Raw genomic sequence first — 22,842 nt, forward strand, 5'->3', positions numbered from 1 at the left:
CAGCCCTCCTTTTTGGGGCTGTGCTGTGATTCAGGCAGGCTCTGGCCCTAAGCCAGCTTCTCCACAGAGGCCCATTTAAACTATCCTCACCTCGTTACACGCAGGTGTTTCAGACAAACAGAACTCAAAATAACACCTTCATAACAAAGTCCTTTCCTCTCAGGTGTGTCTGCTGGGGTCCAGTCTTCCTGCTATTCTCACCACTTGGACTCAGGTCAGTGTACCTCGGTCCTTTGCCATAGGCTGGGAAAGTCCAGCAGCTATGCTGTCTTTCTTCTGCTGGTGCCTCTCCCATTATGAGGGAAGATGCAGATTATATCATAGAATATCAGGGTTGGAAGGGACCTCAGGAGGTCATCTAGTCCAACCCCCTGCTCAAAGCAGGACCAATCCCCAATTTTTGCCCCGATCCCTAAATTGCCCCCTCAAGGATTGAACTCACAACCCTGGGTTTAGCAGGCCAATGCTCAAACCACTGAGCTGTCCCTCCCCCCTGTGCTGCCCTCCTTCCCAGAACTTGCTATGTTTGGGTGGGACAGGGGAGCCTTGTCCCACCCTACACTACAAGTCTTCTCACCCTTAACAAAAGAGTAGTCTGGAGATTTTCCCTCCGGACACTAAGTTCTGTATTACCCTAGGACAGCTTTCTTTGTCCCAGCATCATCTTCTACTATTTCCTAGGCCCTTGTCTGCTTTGGAACTCCTGGAACCTTGAAGAGGCTTAGTCCTGGAGCAGGGGTGATTGGCCCTGGTCCCCACTACCTCTTACAGGGGACAGAATACTCTGTCATAGGACTATTTGACTCACTTGGATTTAGTGATATGTTTGTTAACTTGTTTCTAGTTCCATTTTTAGGCTAATTTGTTCTGCTCCTCCTCCCCAAGTCTTTCTCCCCTCCAACTCCTCTGTTTTTTGTGTTCTACAGTATAAACCTTAGTGCAGAGATCAATCAACTAGAGATTATCTAATTCTTGAGGCCTCTGCCCTGAGCACATCAACCACCCAGTGTGCTTATTATCAGGAGGCTCAAAGAAGTTCATTGGGGAAGATATCTGCAGCTGGGCCCTTCAGTGTTCTTAAACTGCTATAATGGCATGCAAAATCACTCAGGGCTGAATGTCAGGATGAAAACAGGGCTGGTGAGGAAAAGGAACTGTGCTGACACATGGGTGAATGTTTTTGATCCTTTTAAATAGTTTGTGACAGATGGGTTACTAGAAATCTTCTAAAAGGCATGCTTACAAAATACCATTATTGGTAAATTATATGATCGTATACCTTATTGACATCAGATGAAATTATAAGGATTGTATCTGGCCTTGCTGATTGTGTATCAGAATGACATTGTATTTATTACTAACTGTGAAATGATCAAAAAGTTAGTTGAATCTGTTAAATGTTTGCTTTAAATTTTAGTCAATCACAGACGCATTACATTTCCTTATTTTGGAGGAGAAGGGATTCATTCATTTTTAACTGTATCCGTTAACAAAGCATTGAATTTTAATATAAACATGACATACTCTGCTATGATAAAAACAAAAAAAAATTATACAGAAATGTCTCAGACATATTAGTTAATGTTTGTAGAGCATTTTGAAGATAAAAAGCAATATAGAACTATTAAATGGGGGTGGTATTCATTAATACATAAGCCCTTATTTCCCTAGCCTCGGGGGGAAGTCTGTCATTACATACACACACAAAGAGTCAAAAATGGGGCATATGCTTTACTTCCCTTACACTTGGATCGTTATTATTGATTGAGTGAGGTCATGAAAAGTTCCTTTTTGTTTCAGTAAAAGGGATATATTCTTCCATCAAACTTTCCTTTTCCAAGTTTTACAGTTTGCTTCATCCAGAAAAAAAATACACAAATATTATTGGTGAAGAATGGACTGATTTTTTTCTTTCAATGAGATATGCTGAAATAATTACTCTGAAAAAGTCTCAACTGCTTTATTCTGGTTACTTGCCAAATGAAATTTGCATGGCTGTATTCACTAAGATGACTGAGGATGTCGTGACAAACCCAAAAGCTTAAAAAATAAATTAAAAAAAAATTTTTATGAAATGACGCCTTTTATACATGCAGGTGTGGATTTAAAATATCCTTAGCCCCAAAATGAAATGGACATTACAGAACATTTTTATTTTTATCTCCAGAGTTTCTTAAAATGAAAGATCATTGCTTTCACTCCACAAAATAGGAATATACTGAAACAGGAAATAATAATTGTGAACAAGACCTTTAATAATTACCTTCAAATCTATTTACACTCTCCATTGGATGACCAAGGCCATTCCGAAACACAGACCACCATGTTGGTTGCCTATTTTTTTTTTATTTTTTTTTAAAAGCATGGTATTTGCACCAGGGCCCCCTTTACATTCTGGATGTCACAGAAATTTTAATAATTCTGAGCCAGAGCTCACACAAAAGATGTACTCTTATTTCCCCGCCTTCACTGATGTTTTCCAGGACAGTAACTTTGGCATGAAGAGTAACACGGACCACTAAGCCGGGTGGGAAAAACTCAGTGGGAGCTACTAGGTGCTCAGCACTCGTGAAAATCAGGCCACTTGTTTAGGTGTCTATGGATTGAGTTAGGAGCCTCATTTTTGAAAATCCCAACCAGCAAGAATATCTCTACTTCTATGGTACATAATATGTGGACTTGAATGGCTCGAGTGATAGGGTACAGAATGACCCTCTTCTAGATCACCAGTTCACATCTTGCCCAGTGATGGATGAAAGTTGAAGTGATGGCTCTTCAGTGGCGTATTTGAAATGACTTGGTTGTCTCAGTCCAGTTCCTAGTGGGAAAACACATTGCTCAGTGTTCAGCTAACTGAAATGGAAGATCATATGTTTTTTTTCAGTTTGGTGTAAAACTTTCTGCGTGATAAGTGAGGAAGGCTCCACTCCACTTTCGACTGTGACCCTTTCAAATGATCACACATTTAGCAATCCAGACTTGTTCATCTTTGGATCACCGTTTGCTAGTGTTCTTTTCTGCTGTTCCAAACAGCATGCACTATTGCTAAAGGTTCAGAATTCGTGGTGTTTTCAAACTAAATTTCTGAGACAAGGAAAAGTCATTAATCCTTATATACAAATATATAGTGTTCTGTTTTTTGATGGAGTAACCAAAAAAATTCAGCCATAAATGAACAACAAAGAATTTGGAAATGCCGCTGCAGTGTATCATGGGAGATGAAGTCTTGCAATGGAGCCTTGTCTGTAGAAGAGAAAGGGGGCATGAGGTACCTGAAGTAAAACCCCCATGAGGCATAATAGATTCATTTCCAAATCAAATGTTCAGTTTTTATCTGGAAATATTTTGTCTTCATTTATTTGATGAAAAGTTTTCATTTTGGGGTGGGTAATTGAACAATGTGTAACTATTCACCTCTGCTGCTTTCACCACAGCATGTCCCTTTCCAAGACCCCCTTCTGCATTTAATTCACAGCACTGTTTCTTTCTCCTCAATGAAAAGTCTGGTTCAGCCCCAGACCTTGTAACTCTGGAGCGGAGCAAGCTCAATGCACACAAAATATTCAGAAAATTTAGCTGCCAGCCTCTTATAGACATCTGGTGAGCAAGCGCAAATGGTAATCGTCAAAGGTTTATAACTCAGCCAATTCTGGGTGAATTTTCACTGCAATGCAAAAGGCACTTTGCCACCAGAGTGAACCCTCTCGCAAATGTTACGCCCCTGCTCCAAAGCATGGAGCAGCTAGAGCGTCTCAACAAAACACTTGTATAAACATCAGTAAATCTGTATCTTTTCCCCGATCTGGTTTTTTGAAATGACCAAACTGTTTTTGCTTAAGCCATCCAGAAACATTTAGTCCAAGGCAGACACCTGGAAGGGAGCATTACAGCCCGAATGGTTAAAGTTGGTCATGTTATAAGCAAGTGAAAAAATAGGGTCTTTTAATGAAAAGTATGTCAACTTTAACTACAGGTGTTGATGCCAGCTTCCTCTATAACAAAAATCTTCAGTTTGTGTTAGCAATGGGGGGGGGGTGCGCAGGGGGGAAGAGATGTAAACAATCTATCCCATAAAATCTATCTATGAGAGAGGAATGATTCATGCAAATTCATCTGTAAGCAAACAATGGATGAATAATAATGCTTAACATTTATGTATTTTTTTCACCCATATTGAAAAAGAACAACACATACTATTTAGTATTCAACTGCAAATATTCTAGTAGGAGCACGTTCTGAGCAAAAGCTTCTTCTAAGAAATAATTTGCCTCTATTTCTCTTCCCCATTAAAATATTAAGCTCTGCCTTGAGAAAATTGTTTGCTTCATCATAGTTCATCAAGAACTGACAAAGGATATGTTTGTGGTGAAGACACAGGGCTGTGAGTCAGAAGACATGAAGTTCCATTCTTGGTTCTGCCACAGTCTTACTATGTGACCATGTAAAATGAGGATTTTAATACTTAACCTTACTTCATAAGAGGACTGCCAAGCTTAATTAGTAGTTATTTTTAGTAAAGTCCATTAAGACATTTGAATGGAAGGCTAAATACAAAGTATTATTATTGAAAACATTTCGCTCTTTCAAATAAAACTCTAATCTAGTAGTAAACTGGAACTGCTCCAGTATTCAAAAAGTCATTCTTCAGTTACTCAAACCATTGTCTTTGTTACTGGATATTGCAAATAGAGTGGGAAATGGTGTTTCAGTTCCATGAAAATTTTGAGATTTCAAACATTTATTCCGTTCCTCATCAGGATGAAATGGAGACCTTTTAAAATGTCTCTCAAACAACCAGGGAGACACAGACACACACACCCCAGAATAGCCAGTTGTGTGGTGGTTAGGGCTGTTGGAGATGTGGGAGATGCAGGTCCTGTACCTGACTCAGAAGAGAGACTTGAATATGGGTTTCTCAAACCTCTAGTGAGTGCTCTAGCCACTGGGCTATTGGGCAGAACGCTCTCTTTGCCCTTCCCGGAATGGAGAAAGTTTTGTTGAAAGCCATTTTTTTCCCACAAAAAGTTTCAGTTCAACTAATTGGCATTTTCTGATTAAAATGTTTTGTTAAAAAATTCCCAACAAGCTCCAATTGCAATCCAGATTAGGGAATAAATGGACTCTTTGCCCATACAATACTACGGTTGTTGAGTCTGCAGGCTGGAATTTTCAAGGAAGTTAGGCACCCAAATCCCACTGAAATTCAATGAGATTTGGAGTCTCACTCCCATAGATTCCTCTGAAAATCCCAGCTGTAACAATGCATGTACCTCTCCTAATCCCTGAATACCGCCTTCCAGCTCTGCCAGAATCAACAAAAATTGGTGCAGAAACCAGAGGGGAGGTCAGAGTCTTAAAACCTTGTCAATACGCAGGGAAAGAATAACAATTCTAAGCCTCATTACTTTCCAGAATTTAATAATGTCTCTCAAGCCCAATATTTATAGATTTAAAGCTTCAGTTTTATTCTCAACATCTAGGCTTTTTGTTTTACAGGAAAATATTTTCCTGTTAATTAAGCTAGTTCTTAATTATAACATTTATAGGTATCATAATATATTAAAGTTCTTCCAGATAAGTATTCAGCTTGAAAATTTTCTTGAAGCACTTCAGTTATATCTATCTTAAAAATTCTTGGGGAGTCAGAGTCTAATTTAGCTTCTAGTACAACCAGTGTATAGAAAGTAGGATTCAAAGCAATTTTCCACAATGGTGCCCCCAACCATAGATTTTCCAATTTATATCTGAAGCTGTGATGATGATGCCATCAAACCTCTAGTGTTTTGTCTCTTTCCTCTCCACGTGCATTATATATAAAAGGCCTAAAAAAGGGTCCAAAGAACATCGTCACTGGCAGAGTTTCCTTCGATAATTGTTAAACCACCACTAGAAGACATCAAATAAAAATAAAACCCCAATTTCTGCAGCGAAGATTATGAAGAATTAAAAAAAAAATAGAATTTAAAACTCCTGACTCCCCAGTCCAGCTATCCAAAGATCCAAGGAATAAAGGAAAGTCACACTGAATGGCACTGCAGCTAAGAAAGCAACATAAACCCCTTGAAATCTGTCCCCATATGCCTGCTCATCTTTGACCTACAGGCCAGAGTCAAGTGTCTTACCCTTTCCACCCTACACCATCTAATGTACAATTACAGTATGGGCCACAGATCTCTGCTATCCCCACATTGTCTGCATTGATCTGTATACCTCTTGCAGTAAATGGGCCAGACTCAAAACTCCAGTCAGTCCTCCTTTTAGAGGTCACAGACACACATCATCTGACTTTTCACGTACAGCCCAGGCTGTCTATCACTTACCACCCTACTATTGGCCAAAAAGTCTAATCTTACAGAGAACTTCTTCTCCACTCCCCCACCCCGCACTAGCCCAATATATGAGTGGAGCATGGATGTGGGTGTTAGTATCATAAAACTAAAGGTCATGCCATTGGAATGAATACACTTAAAAGGTCAGACTTAACTTTTGTTTAGCATCTGGTGGGGGTCCCAGCTGGATGGTGGGGTACAAGGGTAAAGTTAACTATGTTGTTGGAAGTCTGAGTGAAATTCTGGCTTCACTAAAGTCAATGGTAAAACTTTCACTGGCTTCAGGGGAGCCAGGATTTTACCCTCTTAACTACAAAATTCATCAGTTTGTGAAGTTGAAGCATGGGGTGTGTTTTGTTTTGTTTACCAGCTTTAGTACTAGGGGGGCAATACAGTCTCAATCTCAGTTCTGCTTTAATGGTGGTTTTTGTGAGGGAATTATCTTTTTTTATTTAAATACTTAGAGAAAATCAGAACATGATTAATAAATGGATGAAAGAAACCAGTTTACTAAACAGTCTGGATTTTCTAAGAACTAAGAACATTTCAAAGGGATAAATATGTATTCAGTGCACAGTCTTCTGTCTGAAGCAAAATCCATATGAAGGGATACATTGGACCAAGTTATTGTATGAAATGTCTAGCTATTTGCATATGGAAAATATAACTTAATTAACAAAATTCAGTATTGATCAGTATCTACTTAGAAGCTTCTACTGAGATCCCTTTTGGAAGGGAATTACCTGTTTTCCTGACTTGAAGAGAAATAGAAAATAAATCTTATTGTTTCACCCATACAGTCTCCTCAGAAGCAGCTGTTTGGAATATTAGAATGGCAAGGAGGGACTGTCACTCTTGCCTGCCTTGACAAGGACAGATAAATAAGTAGGCTGTGCCTAAGTGAGTATGAACCTGTCACTTGGCTGAATTTTGATCTCACCCCAATGGGAAATCAGGAGTGATGTTAGTGAAGTCATATAAAACTAGTAGTGAGATCAGATCATCTCCAGTACATGGAATTAATAATGAAGGCTAGAAATGATTAACGATAGTAATATATCTTGATACATGTATTTGTTTGATGTTATTACATTGATAGGCACCTATTCTGTGCACTGGTTGTCCTTCCGGCAGTTAAAATTGATAATCCCTTAACATTATCCATTTTAACAAATAATAGGCAGCTTTTATCTACCGCTGATCAAATAAGTAAATGCTTTCTCTCTCTCCAAATGTTTCTAATGTTATATTTGAAGACAGAGCTCTTTATTTATATTCATACCCAATCTCTATGAAAATAGTAGGTATCAAATGGTGTCTGCCATATTTAAGGGTCCAAATAGTTTCCATTATAAACTAGTGCTTTCACACATACCTCAAAATATTTATTTTGGGGACTGAAATTTTCCATGTTTGTTGTTTGCCTGAAGGTTATTTTTGTTTGTTTGTTTTTTTAACTTACTTAGAACACAATCCTTTCAGTTATTTTTGAGTTATGGGAGAATGAAAAGAAAACATTTACCATGGTGTAATAATAAAATAATAATAATACAATTAATATAATATTATAATAAACAAAACAATAATTTAAAAAACATCCAATCACACTGTGCATAAATAATGTAAAATAAAAAAGGCACTGGAGCAGGGGGACTGGATCCTGGGTCTCCCCAGGAGACTGCTCTAATGAACAGGCTACAGTGTCATTCTCATGTGTGTTCTCTCTGGACCCATGATTCTTTTACTATTTATTCACAGTGAAACAGTTTCAACAGGATAAACTGAGGGAGCTCCACATCAGAATAGCCTAACAGCTAAGGTACTCACCAGAAGCGGTAGATTCCTGCTCAAATCCTTTTCCTCTGCCAGCCCCCTCCCTCAGGTAGAGGGGGGACTTGAACCAAGGATCTCACTCATTGCAGATGAGTGTCCTAGTCACTGGGCTCAAAGTTATGAGGGAGGTCCTTCCATGGCTGTTTTGTATATGGGCTTGACCCGGTAGGCAAGCTTTGAGTATGTCGTGCTAAAAATCACACCGAACATACTTCTACTGGAATTTTTTGCAGTTGAATGCTAAATAGTACATGTGCTTTTTCAATATGGATGAAAAAATGTACATAAAAGTTAAATATTCACTTATACACTCAGGGTATATTGTCCCTGAACGAAAATAGACAGAGGAACGCCTATCTTTCCTTCATTCGTGCATCACTCTGGAGTTTAGGTGTCCAGACAACTAGAGTGAGGCTGCAGTGCACATGTCCAGAGCTAAGTTCCCTCTAAGCCGTGCAGTAGGCTATCAAGGGCCACACAGGCCAGGAGAGGCGCCACAGCCAGAGCTGCTGGGGCTGGGGTGGGGGATCACATGCAGTGGAGAGAAATTAAAACTCGTAGCCAAGCAGCGCCCCCTGGCCATTGTGCTGCAGCCAACTTGTCTGGTGGGTTTAATGAACGACTGCGAGTTAGCGGGAGGTGCCCGAGCCGATGCCCCATGACCCACTGCGTCCCCTGGGGATGGAGTGCCATGCTGCCCCGCCCCCGCGGCCGCTGCCGCCCATCCCACCAGGTCCTCCCCTGAGCTTTCCCAGCCTTGCGAGCCAGCCGGTGGGCTTGGGAAGGCAAAGGCTGATTCCCTGCGTGGCCCATGGGGCATGTGTATCCAGGCATGGAGCTCGGCTGGGGGCACAATTCCAGTGGCTGATGCAGCTGAGTGTGGTTTTACCCATCCCGTAGGGGCTGGGCAGTTCGAACCCACCCATGAGTGCCTCCCTTGTGGGTGCAGGGGGCGGAAGGCAGAGTCATCTCCCCCCCCCCCCCCCGCAAAGTTGCCCACTTGGCCGGCAGCCCACAAAGCTGGAGGTGCCTGCCAAGGTATGGCAGGTCTGTGTCAGGGGGCGCCCCACAGGAGCTGCCGTGGCTGGGGAGAGGCACCCCTCCCCTGGCCCCGTGCTGCTGCAGTGAGAGAGGGCTGGGGGGAGTCCTCACTCCCCGCCGCAGCCCCGGGGCAGCCTGCACCCCAAACCCCTCATCCGTGGCCCCATCCTAGAGCCTGCACCCCCAGCCAGAGCCCTCATCCCCTCCCTGCACCCCAACCCTCTGCCTCAGCCCTGAGTCCCCTCACACATTCCGAACCCCTCAGCCCCACCCCCTGCCACCCATCACCTCCATATTGATGCACATAACAAATTTCATTCCACACACGGATGTAAAAAATTGGAGGGAACATAGGTCCAGACGCAGAAGCATAGGAGCCTAGGGAACTTTTAGTGCAAAAATTAAGGTGCTGAGTGAGTTCATGTGCCTACACAGTTTGACAGCAGTTGAATGGGGATTTTGGGAATCCCAGTGGGGCCTGATTCTGGGATTTAGGTGTCTAAGGTGGCAGTTAGGTGCTTAAATCCTTTTGTGAATCTAGCCATTTGTGTGCATATAAGGAGTGAAATCCTGGCTCCGCTGAAGTCAAATGGGAGTTTTGCTCGTCAGTGGGCCAGGATTTCACCCAATATCTCTGTTCTCAACTCAAACACAATAGTATAGTCAATTCTTAATGCCTCTAATCCATACTCCTTATTTTCAGATACTAATTTCAGCTGTGAGCCCTAGAGCTACCATCAGCCTTCTTTTATCTTGGTTTCCTACAGCTCTTCATATAGTGTATGCATGTAAACACTAAAGTTATTTTTGTATATTTAAAAAACAAATTAATTGAAGTTGCCTCTTTTCAAAGTAGGTCATAAAAGAAATACAACGCAATTCCACTAATTAAGAAGGGTGTTTTTTTTTTTCTTAGCAAAGTGCCAAGAAGGAAAGATCAATACAGCAAAAACCCTTTTCACTTTAGAGCAGAGGGAGCTGGAAAAGATCCACTTGAGCTCTTAGAACTGTAATGCTGGAGGCTGATGTCATGAAGAAAACCAGCTGAGGACTGAAAAATAAACCAAGCAAACTAATAGGTTTTAAGTGTAAAAATGGGGGGAAAGTTATACATCAGTAACATCCTAAATAGAGGGATGGGCTTTACTCTTGGTGGTGCACAACTTTGCCTCTTTTGAAACAACATTTCATTTTGAATTTTACAATAATTTATATTTTAAAATATTTTAAAAGTTACAAGATTATTGGAAATGAAACACCTTGAAATGATCAAACCAAAACATTTCAATTGAGTCAAACAAATTTTTTTTTTATTACTTTCAGTTCACAAATTTGTTTTTGAGATTTTTGACTTTTCACCCTGATTTGAGACAGGAAAATGTTTCAAAAATCTCACACAAATTCTGAGAACAGAAAACCCTTTCCCGCCTGGTTCTAATAGGGACCTTGTACAGTTGCAGATACTTTTAAAGGTATGCAATGAATGTGTTCTGCACATCAGAGATTAGTCTGACCCAAAGCATGTCATTATCAATATTTCAGAGTGCTATGACTCTACTCCTGCATTCAGATACATACGGATGGATCCTGAGTCCCACAGGGAGTCCTCTTGTAGTTGCTGGGACTTTGCGTGAGTGTAGTGGTCTACCCACACAAATTTGATTGTAGGATCTGACCCATTAACTCCTACCATCAGGAATGATCTCTTCAAGGCAAAGTGGAGGTTTATTTTCATTAAGTATTTAATTCCCACTCTCATTCCCTCCACTTCCTTTTCCTTCAAAAAACCGAGTCCAGATTCAGTGACTAAGTGTACAAGATACAGTTCAACATGTCAGTATCAGAGCTGGACCATTCCTTGTTTATATCGGGGATTATCAGGAATAATTGTATAGATTATAGACATAGTTGTTGCTTCCAATTATGAAAATGTGTGATTGTGGGTAGCAGTGAGAATTTTATGAAGATGAGTTCAATCTTGCTAGCTGGATTTTTATTCATTTATTTTTGTTCACCCTCATTTAAAATACAAAACAAAAAACAGAAGACTCAGGTAAATATAATTCCTGGTGTTTTTAAAAAGGTAGTCTTAATGTTGGGCTATTTGGGATCCCTGAAAGCCCCATCTCTTTTCTCTTGGAGGTCAAGGACCCTACTGAGCTGCTATAAATGTCACTGAGAGGACCCTGACTGAGTCAGTACATAAGGGTATACCACACCAGCACTTATTTGAAGCTCTTCTCTGGTTCTCCAGAAACTCAACTTTGATTTTAAAACAAAAAACAAGTTGCTAGGGGATATGGTTGTGAAGAAAGCCTCAAAAATAGGAACTGAGTGTAACCAGCAGAGAGCCTGGAACAATAGCTCTGACAGGTTTGACCTTCTTCATTCCTATCACTGAGGTGTTAACTTACATGGCCAATGATGATGATTTAAATATCAATGTAGTTATCTGTTTAATTCCTCACAGAGGTAAAAAGAAGGGAGAGTCAGAGAATTCCACAATTTACTGTGAATAACATCTCATTTTGCTGCCTCAACTGGGTGGCACGTGGGAGATGCCACCAGTTATTTCTTTTCCCCTGTCAAGAAGGAACCAAGTCCAAGAAGTTCAGCAGAAGCCATGGGCATATTCCAGACTCATGAAGGAGGCGAGTTCAGTGGAGTTCAGAGAGCGTCCATGGTCTATACTATAAAGTAACAATCTACTATGAAGGGTATCTTATTTTGGTAACTCACCTTAGTGTAGCTTGGAAAGAGTACATCACCATTCTTTTTTCTTCTCCCAGTTTGACCCCTGGTCATCAGCAGACCTGGTCTATTATCAGAAGCTACTTAAAAAGAAAAGGTGGCTTAACTTATATCTGCCTGAATCAGCAGCAGCCTACGTGGCAAGGGGGAGACAAAAAAGCGAGACTACCTACCCTCGAAAAATTCTGGCATCCTGGGAGTGGAACAGGATAAAGGTTCCAATTCAAGAGGAGAAATCTGGAATGAAAGACAGACAAGGAGCAAAAACGCAGAGTATGGGACAAAAACAATGCCGTCCTCTGGGTGAGGAAGATGCTGATTCTTAATCAATGACTATTGTGTTTAGACACTCTGGTTACAGACAGCCTAGAAACAGATGATAGGCCTGGTTGAAAATTTTCTGCTGAAACTGTTTTTCAACAGAAAATTTGGGGGGTTGACTAATTTTTTCATGAAAAGTGGCTGCTTTCCACAGGAAATGTTGCTTTTCATTGAAAAACCAAACACCAGAAAACCAAAATATTTTTATTAGAATAAGATTCTGCAGTGCATCAAGGGAGTTTTTCTTTTCTTTTCTTTTTTTTTTTTTGGGGGGGGGGGTTCAGACCCCGTTCTCTTCTATGGGATGGTGTCCTGGCCAGACTGTTTCCCATGATGCACTTCCTCCCCTTCTCCAAGAGAGGAGATGAGGAGCATCATGGGTGTTGCTGGCTGTGGTGCATTATGGGAGGTGTAGCTTGACCAGGGAACCTATCCTGTAGAGGAGAATGGGAGCAGGATTCACCTGAACTTCGACTCCATAAGGCACTTAAGGCAGAGTTTCCAAATCAAAATATTTTGATGTTTGGCTGAAATTCTTTCGTGTTCAGATTTGTGTTGAAAATCTGGAATTTTCCTTGGAAGATTTAGAAAATGAAAAAATATGTTGTGTCACTGAAAGTTTCCATGCAGAAAAATGCCATTTCCCAACCAACTGTACTAGGTGACTAGATAAATAGTATAACTTCACTTAATGAGAGACAGAGGGGTGTGGAGTGAGAAGGAAGAGCCCGGTGGAGCTAAACATGTTCAGCTTGCATTCAAAGCACCCTGGAGCTGCCATACTCCCTCAATGAGCCATGCAAGTGCCAGACCAGCTTGTCTACTGCCTCAGCCCTGCCGTTTGGCTCTCTGATTAGCCACCAGCAGAGAAGGGAAAGGAAATAGAAGGGGGCCATATTAGTGGGTCTTCCTCACCTACTGGCTCATCTCTCTTCTGCTTGAGGCAATGTAGGTGAATATCACTGTGGATATTTTGAAGGGGAGGGAGGATTAGCTTCTCCTATGCTCATCCCCGTTAATAGGCTGCTGACTCTGCTTCTAGATGCAAATCCCAAATCCTCTCTTCAGGCAGCCTCTGTTGCCCCCTGGTCACATCCTGGAGCAAGGGTGCAGCCCTCCAGGATCCCACAAAAGAGTAAAATACAAATTAAGGATTAAAAAAACAGAGAGAAAAAGAGAGAAAAGAAAAGGCCCAAACCTGGTACTTTGTTTACCCCAACTCTCACTTTAAAAGAAAAATAATGATAACCACCCTTTTAAGTTCTGTAATTTAAATAACTGAAGGTAGTTAAATAACCCTGCCTGTTGATAATGCAAGGTAAGTCCCTGATCTTACAAACACACACTCATTATTCTTAAACGCGTGGGGTCAACAAAACTGTGGCTTAATTTTAAGTATATGACTAGTCCGGTTGACTTTATTGGTGCTACTCATATGCTTCACTTTAAGCCCACGCATGCATATGTGCAGGATGAGGACCCATTTTTTTCTGTGTATAGCTGAAACTAATCAAACCCTCCATAACATGTAACTGGTTATGAGAAAAGGTGTTTCAGGTAAAAAAGAGCTTGGATGTGTTTTGACCATCTGCCTGTTGTTGTGTGTTGTGAACTTAATTATGTCACAGCGAACTCAAATGTTATCACTTTAGTTTAAATGTGAAACAGCCTCATAAGCACAGTAATGTTGTCTCTGAGCAATACTTTAAAAAAAGGAGAGAGAAGGAGTATTAATCTAGACAATATTGATCTCCACTAATGCGAGGAGAACATTTGGTTACTACACACACACACACACACACACACACACACACTCTCCACCCCAGCTTTCAACTGGAGGTTTTCTCAGGATTTTAGAGATGGACTGAGTTTTATTGTGTGGGGGGGGAGGAGGGGAAGGAGGAGGATTTTTTGTTTTGTTTCTTTGTTCCTGAATCCAATTTAGAGCGACACAAGAGACAATTATGTTCCTCTCCTCCTGACTATCTTTTCCATAGTCTGATATCAGGTTTGGGGTATTTTTTGTGTGGGGATGGAGGAAGTCAAAAGGCAGGGTTAATGAAATTTAGTATAGTCTTTCATGGCTCAGCTGAATTTCTGATGAATAGATTACTCTGGGGCAGAGCCAAGATCTCTGGATCATTTCAGATGGATGGAGCCTGTGGTTGTGTATCTTATTGCTGCATTGGCATCTGCAGGAGGGGGGGAACTTAAATGCATGAGCGGGGATCATCTGGTTATTTATGGGATGGGAACAATGTGTATAAAGATATGATCTGACACATACGTCAAAGTAATTCCTGTTCACTGACTTCAGGAAAAATGCATTATAAATCCAGCTACTTAGTGTGCTTGGAATTCTAATACAAAAGGGAGAAAGGTAGCTGCTGTGGAGGCTTTCTCTGTGGTTGCCAAACTCTTTATTTTGCAGTCAGACTTATTTCCTCTGGCTTTTAATTCATTTAACAAAGGTGTTGTCTGGGAAAAAAAAACCCCTCTGTGTGAGGAAAGATTATGATACTAATAACTCAAGCTAATAAGATGCATCCCAGGAGCAGCACTTGTAATTTCTTGAGATATTATTAATAATACTCAAAGCAGCATAATGTATGTCATCACTGAAACTGAATTTTTGTAAGAGGTTTTAACTTTACCATCTTTCCTACCACCAAGGAAATGAAAGTGCTATTTTTAAGATACTAAAAAAAGGGTTGGTGGGTTTTTTTTTAAACCAGCGCTGTCACAGTTTCTTACACTATTGCTATCACTGCTGTAGGAATGAACATCTGTGATAGGAATATATGTTTATATGTAATCAAATAGATGGAGTTAAAAATGGCTTTAACAGGCATCAATAACGTCTTTGGGGGCTTTGATTGTTTTGAGAGTATTATACAAAAGGGACGCTTGGTGAATTATTCAGAATTATTCAAATACTATTTACGCTAGTAGACAGCAGTAAAGTTGTATTTAAAGGTCTCCTTTTTTACGTAGGCTCTTTATAGGGATTTATAAAAAGTGCTCTCTTATTGTGCATTTTTGCCATTAAATACAAAATGCTGTAGTTTACAAAGGTAGATTTATCTGTCTGCAATGATATCCATCACCTTAGTATCTGACCTCCTCGCATATAGTAATGAATTTATTCTCTCAACATTGCTGTGGATAGGGAAGTTTTACCCCTACTTCATAGAGGAAGAACTTGAGGTACAGGGAGACCAAGTGACTTTCCCAAGGACACACAGGGAGACTGTAGCATAACGGAAACTGAACCTAGATGCCCGAATCCCAGTCCAGTGCTTTAAGCACAAAATCATAGGAGGAGGAGGAGAAGAACGTACTATGTATTTTATCTTTTGCATGAGAAGTGCAAACGCCTGTAATATAGAACCAAATACTTGAGAAGAACTTCTGCTAAATGATCCAAGGTATTGGTTGTGGTGGAAACACAACATCTGAGCCATTGCTGAAATAGAGCAGGGAAGGGGAATATAAGACATAAGAAGAATTCTATTTACATAAATATGCAAAGACATCTGTTACAGTCATGAACGACCTGCTGGTTTAGATCATCAGTGGGGGAAACTTGTAGTTAATCAGCACTGCCTACGGTAGCAGGTGCTACTCTAGGCAACAGGAATTACTGAAGAGGTTTTCAGTGAACAAAGACCATCCTGCCTGCCAAGAAGAGACATTTGAGAAATTAAAACAAACAGCAGACTCCTACAGAATTCTTCATTTATAATGTGTAAGCATGCTCTTACTTCCAAACCTTTACATGGTGGTTATGTGTTCGGTGTGGATGTCAGAGCTGTAAGGCTCACTTAAAGTACTTAAAGCTGTTATGGTGAATTTTCTGAACCAACTAAACCAGAACAAAAAAAAATTGTCATCGAGATTTAGAGAGAGAGAAAGTCACATACAAAATAACATCTTAATATATAGCATTCGGCTTCTTTTTTTTTATCACAAAGTATACCCAAACTAGTCATGCAAAGCTGTCTTTCTTTTTAAAGGTCATGGTTATTTTAGTAAATCATCCAAGCTTGACTCTTGTGCTTTATGAACCACTGAATACTTGAGACATCACAACTTTTTATTATGCAGAGATGTGTGCATATACATTGTTCTGCACAAAGTGTTCTGCATAACTCCCTATAAATATACATTTACTATTTGTTCTTTTATTTTTTTTGCAGTTGCTTGTAATTTTACTGCTATTTTATTTAAGTTCTCTGAGTAACATTGTGCTATTTTTTGAGGTTACTGTCTGTTTCTCTCATGGATAAACCACTAGGCAGAAAACTAGATTATAAAGTTTGGCCTGGAAAGGATTAGGTGTGGTGTGGCATACGATGCATTGACTGTAATTGCCAGTAGTGCTGATCAGAGTGTACTCATACCCTGAAGGAGGTATCCAAGAGAACTGTAGTAAAGCTAGAGTACTTTCAACATTTAACAATGCTGTCTTTGCATCTCTCACATACAGTTTAAATCACAACTGTAATAAATGTAAATATTTTAGCCTTTAAAATATTAACTGTGTCCCTTTAAATAATGTTCCTCGGTTCTGGTAGCAAATAATATAGTAAATCAAAATAGAACAAAACCTCTTTTGTTTTCTTCCCCCCCTTTGAACAGAGCGTGGATCACACTTCTTGTAAACCTCATCATATTGAGGTGGGGCTAAGATGAGCATAACCAGTGACGAAGTGAATTTCTTGGTGTATCGCTATCTCCAGGAGTCAGGTAAATTACTTGTCTTTCATCAGAACACGCATCACAGATGGAGAGAGGGAGAGAAGCAAACCAATTTATTGCATTGTGTTGTGTCAACAAAATTGCATTGAGCATTAGAGAATGAAAAACCCAGGCTAAATATTCCCTGCACAAAACCACATGTCTTTGAAACCATTCCCCATGGTAATAGGGCAGATATACAAAGGTACAAAAGTAAATATTGTAGTTAGGCAAAACAAGAAAATAAATAGCATTATGTTAACAATGTCGAGTAGAATTATATCATACTTGCCAAAGTAATTTTTGGCAGCCTATGCACAAAGCACAATTACTTAATCCCTTGGGGTTTTTTAGCCACTTAAGAATATTTTAGTCAAATGTCAAATGAAGTGAGATTTTCTGTAAATAAGCTTTTCATTGGGCTGCAGATAAGTACATTTCTAAATGGTTATTTGTGTGTGTAAATATCTGATTTTTGTGCTTAATCAATGTCACTCTGTATATGAATCTAATGGTGCAAGTGGAACTCTGTCCTTGTCTTCCTTTCCCTCTGCTCTTCTGACCGCTCTCTTTTCAAACATAGGAGGGTCTTTTAGAGTAAAACTGTAATCTGTGCTTTTAAAAAATACCTTCAAATTGATGTTTAATTTTAGAGGATCCATTTTCTTTTTCCCAGCCTGCGTCCACTTCCTAGCTAACACCAACCGCTAGGAATGCTGCTTTGCTGATGTGTAGGCCAACTGCATTGTCCAGGAACTGACACCCACTGTCCCAACAGGGGCTAGAATTGGTCTCTGCATCGGGTTAGAGATAACCAGAGTTAGTTGAAAATTGTTGGATTTCAAAATTTTAAAAACATACATTTTAGCAAAACGTCCCTTTTTTTAAAAAAACCAGCTCTAGGAAAAAACTTTCTGGCCCCATTAGAATAGGCAGATGGGATCAAAATCTCAGCATCTATTTGGAGTGGAAACTCAAATCTGGTTCGCTGTTTGGAGAGATCAAGGTGCCCCTGTTAGTTATCCCACCATGTATTTCATTGAGGCTTGTTGGAATTTCTATGTATACTAGGCCCTCTGAGAGGCTAGCACCAGCCTTCTTTCCCCCATCTGCACGGCACTCACTGCCTGTTTCCCCTCTAATCATCTGGCTCATTGGAACTGGACATGGCTGCTGTCTGTGATCTGGTGATGGAAAGCAAGGGCTGAGAAAAATAAAATTTGATCTAAAACTTCATTTTGAAAAACAAGCTGACTGGGGTTTCACTCTAAAAGGCTTTTGAACATCTAAAAAAGGTGCATGGAGGATACAGCCATACCTTAGAATCCTTAAAATTACTTTCTGTTGTATATTTGCCTTGATATATTGTTTTTAATGTAAATGATTCCACATCACCGTGTTGTGCAATAGTTTTCCCCTACGGGACAGCAAAAACCAAAGATGGCAGTCTTCGCCTTCCTGCTCGCCCTCAACACTCACACTGATGCTGTGGAATGATTCAAAAGGAAACTTTATGGACCTCCCGATGAATGGCAAGATCGAAACGATGGTGGAATAAGGCTCTTCTGGATGTTTTTCCTCTACTGTTTTCCAGTATTTTTTAGCCATTTGCCGGGGGGAAACCATTGTGTTTCTACTTCATATACTTTTATTTGACATAGAAAGCTATATTTCCCTAACTTTATTATGCGTGAGAGTAAATATAGAGTAACTCCACTGACATCACTGGATTTATTCCATATATAAATTATATAGTTGAGAACAGAAGTTGGCACTAATAATTTAAAGGAAAAACTAACTCAAACCAAACCATTTGGGCCTGGATACTATGCATAGTCCTAGTAGAAGTATCTGACCCAGTTGTGTACAGGTACAATGTTGTACAGTAAAAGGAAACTGTAAGTAATGCTGTGCCAGCAGATCTGTTTTTTAAGAAGCATGTACTATACAATTGGTATTGACTTTCTGAGCCATGCTTATGCTCTTTTTTCCCTTATGGAGTTTTAAATTTGTATTTTTTGTAACACAGATAAAGAAATCTCAGCTTGTAAGATGCTGTGCCACCTTCTAGCATAAACAATACAGAAAGACGAGATAGTAAATTAAAAATGTCTAAACAAGAGTTTCTAATGATTGTAAATTTGATATCCTGTGGGTTTTTGTAATATAGTTTGAATTCAGTCATCTACAGTTGATGGAGTCTGCAAAACCAGGAATTTTCTAGATTTCCATCAATGGTATTGTGTATTGGAATGTGAGCATCCACCCAGCTCACAAAACATCAAGAATATAAATCAAATAGCAACATCAGAGTAATTTAAAAAGAAAACAGGTGCTCAGTTTTCCTTTTCTCTCCTTTAATGTTCTCTTGTGAGAATTCTAAGCTTTTGCCCTTAAAATGTGTGTGAGTAGGGGGAAGAGACAAAAGGAATCACTCACAAGACAAGTAGGCAAAGCCATACAAAGCAGAAATATTCCTGGATCGTTACAAATATTTCACAGCTGTGAGGCAGCAGGTTGCTTGAGGTTAATTCAAACATTGTCATGGCAAAGGTACCTGTAGGTACTGTGCACTTCCTCATGAAAATACTCTAATGACATGATTATGGAGGAAGTTCAAGCCTTTTAAAGTTGAAAAATTCATCAATAAACCTCAAAGGTTACTTTCTCTCGCTTAATACCTTACTAGACCGGAAAGCTTGTACCCAAGAGAATTAAAAGAATTGATTGAAGATCTCTCTTAACCATTATTGTTAATTTTTAATAAATTTTGGATTACTGGGAAAGTTCCAAAGGAATGGAAAAAAGTGAATCTTGTGCCAATATTTTAAAAGGGCAAATGGGATGATCCAGGTAACTATAAACCATTTAGTTTCACATTGATCCTGGTAAACTCATGGAAAGGCTGATAAGGGACACAATCACTAAAGAATTAAAGCATGGGATCATAACTAATGTCAGTCAACGTGGTTTTATGGACAACAGGTCTTGTCAAAAAACTTGATATAATTTTTGATGCGATTACAAATTTGGTTGACAAAGGTAACTATGTTGACAAAATGTATTTAGACTTCTGTAAGGTGTTTGACTTACTCCCACATGAGATTCTATGGGAGTAAAAAATTAGCACTACAGACAATCAGTGTAGCCCATACCAGATAGTTGAAAAACTGGTTAACTAGTTTCAGCTCAAAAAGAAGTTATACATATGGAATATTCATGCAACTGGCGTGTTTCTTGTCAGGTTCCATGGGGATCTGTTCTTGGACCAATGTTCAAGATCTTTTTTTTATCAATGATCTGGAAGAAAAGATAAAATTTGCAGATGACCTGAAAATTGGTGAAGTGGTAAATAAGGATGTGGTCAGGTCAGTTTTACACACTGATCTGGATCACTTGGTGAGGTGGGCTCATTTAAACAACAGGCGTTTTAGTTTTAATACAGAAAAATTCAAGGTTATACGTCTGAAACAAAGGATGTAGGTGTTCGTGCTTCAAAGATGGGGCCTGTATTCTGGAATACAGTGACACTGAAAAGAATTTAGGGGGCAAGGGAGATCACTAATGGTACGTGATCTCCCAGTGTGATGTAGCTAAGAAAGAGAACACAATTATTGGATGTATAAGCAGGGGAAGATCAAATAAGAGTAGGGCGGGGATATTACTGCTGTATATGGCATTAGTAAGCCCATTACTGGAATATTATGTTCAATTCTGATGTCCAGACTTTAAAAAAAAAAAAATGGAAAAATTACAAAGGCTTTAAAAGAGCTACAAAATAATATGAGATCTGAAAAACATTCCTACTAGTGAGAGGTTTAAGAAGCTCAGTCTTGACCCAAGAGACGGGTGGTCACTGCCTACAAATACTTACATGGGGAAGAGATTTCTGATAATAGCACTTTAATCTAGCAGAAACAGGCATAATGAAGCTAGAGAAATTCAGACTAGAAGTAAGGTACACATTTTTAATAGTGAGGGTAATCAACCATTGCAACAGTTTACTTAGAGACGTGGTCTATTCTGTATCGCTTGAAATCTTTAAATCAAGACTGGATATCTTTCTAAAAGATATGCAATAGCTCAAACAGAAGTTATGGTCTTGGTACAAATATTATTGGGTGAGGTTTATGGCATGTGTTATATGCAGCAGGTTAGACTAGATTATCATAATGGGTCCAATCTGACCATAAAATCTATGAATCTACTTCTCTACCTCACCTCATGAAATTCCAGGTAGGGTGATTAATCCTGAAACTCCTTCTTTTTCCCATAACTCTTCAATTTGTAATAACCATAGTTGCAACAATCAATCCTTTGGCGTGGTGGATTAGCAAATATATGTAAAATGAGTCATTCTGTAGATTATTATTGTTTATAATTTATACTTTGTCTTATCAAAGTGCCTAGGAGCCCGAGGACTATAATCTCATTGTGTTAAGTACTGTACAAACACAGAACAAAAGACCATCCTTGCCCCAAAGAGCTTATCATCTTAGTGTAAAAGAAGAGACAACAGATGGATGCAGACAGATGGGGGAATACAAGAAAACAATGAGACAGTATTGGTCAGAATGATTGGCAGTAATATGTGCACACCAGTGGCCTAACCATTATCAGGATTTTGTAGGCCTCATGGCAAAGGAGGATTTTGAAGTAGGGTAATGAGTTAGTTATGCGGATGTTTATGAGGAGCAACCTCCCAAGCATGAGGTGCATGAGAGAAAACACAAAGGGGTGCTTGCTTGAAAATTAACAAGTCGGTGATGTAGGCTGGCATTGTTGGCCAATCAGAGGTGAGAGCGGACATTGTGATAGTGAATGAGAGATGGTAGATAGGGTGGAGATAGACCATGTAGGGTCTTGGCGGTGAAGACAAGTAGCTTTTGTTTGATGCTCTAGAGAAGGGGGAGCCAGTGGAGGAAATCAGAGAGAGTGCCATGGTCAAAACAATGGTCTAGAAGAATGATCTTTGCAACAGCATTCTGAACAGAAATGAGTGGGGCAAGGCCAGAAAAAAGGTTGTTTCAGTAATTGAGACTTGAGATTATGAGAACCTGGACAATGACTTTGGCTGTGTGAATGGATATGAAAGGCTGTATCTTAGAGATGCTATGCTACTTATTTCTTCTCTTATTATGAAAAACATATAGGTCTTATCTACCCTACAATTACAGTGTCAACCCTCCAATGCACTAGTTGCCTTAAATATATAACAGGCATTTGATAGTAGGTTTACCAAAAATTAAAAAGTAAACTTCTGTGACTTGTAAAATTTCCCAGGAAATCACATTTTGACATTTCAGTTCTTTTTTGAAAGCATGGTATCTAAAAATATAGAACATAAAGTGCTTCTCTAGGGGCTGTCCTATCAGTGTTGGATCTGTGAGATGGTTCATCAGTGGCATAATAGTGTTGTTACATGTTGCTTATCTTTACCAGAAAACAAATTTATTAATAGGACCCTCAAATATTTGTCTTAACCTTTTCATGGAATCCCTGTTGTTTTTTTTAATGTTTAATAGGTATTCCCCTTTTCCCAGAATGGATAGTGTCTGCTTAAACTCTGTGCCACACAGATTCTAAAAATATTTAGCTGCAGCTCTGCTCCCCTCCAGGTACCCAGTAAATTTCTAGCACTTCCACACTCCTCCATACTTTTTTCCAGGTGTAGCACTGTGTGTGTATTATTCTCCCCCTATCCAGTAGAAAATACTTCTGAGAACTGCACATGAGAATGAAAAGTTCAGGCCAAAATTTTCAGAACTCCAAGTTTCTAAATCCATAATTAGGCAGCTGATTTTCAAAAGGGCTGGGGACCGCTAGC

The 22,842-nt window shown here is 39.6% G+C and overlaps 1 protein-coding gene across 2 annotated transcripts in view; it reads left to right on the forward strand.

Moving 5' to 3' along the window:
- TBL1X (transducin beta like 1 X-linked) overlaps positions 1 to 22,842 on the forward strand; it is a 250,456-nt gene that overhangs the window by 177,675 nt on the left and 49,939 nt on the right. For both annotated transcript variants that reach the window (XM_074966443.1, XM_074966450.1), the window contains one exon: positions 16,917 to 17,024. In XM_074966443.1, the coding sequence (XP_074822544.1) occupies positions 16,967 to 17,024 (58 nt within the window). In that variant the 5' untranslated portion in view covers positions 16,917 to 16,966. The remainder of the gene's footprint in view (positions 1 to 16,916; positions 17,025 to 22,842) is intronic.

The sequence above is a fragment of the Natator depressus genome, chromosome 1 (genome assembly GCF_965152275.1).
Source record: "Natator depressus isolate rNatDep1 chromosome 1, rNatDep2.hap1, whole genome shotgun sequence".
NCBI classification, from domain to species: domain Eukaryota; kingdom Metazoa; phylum Chordata; order Testudines; family Cheloniidae; genus Natator; species Natator depressus.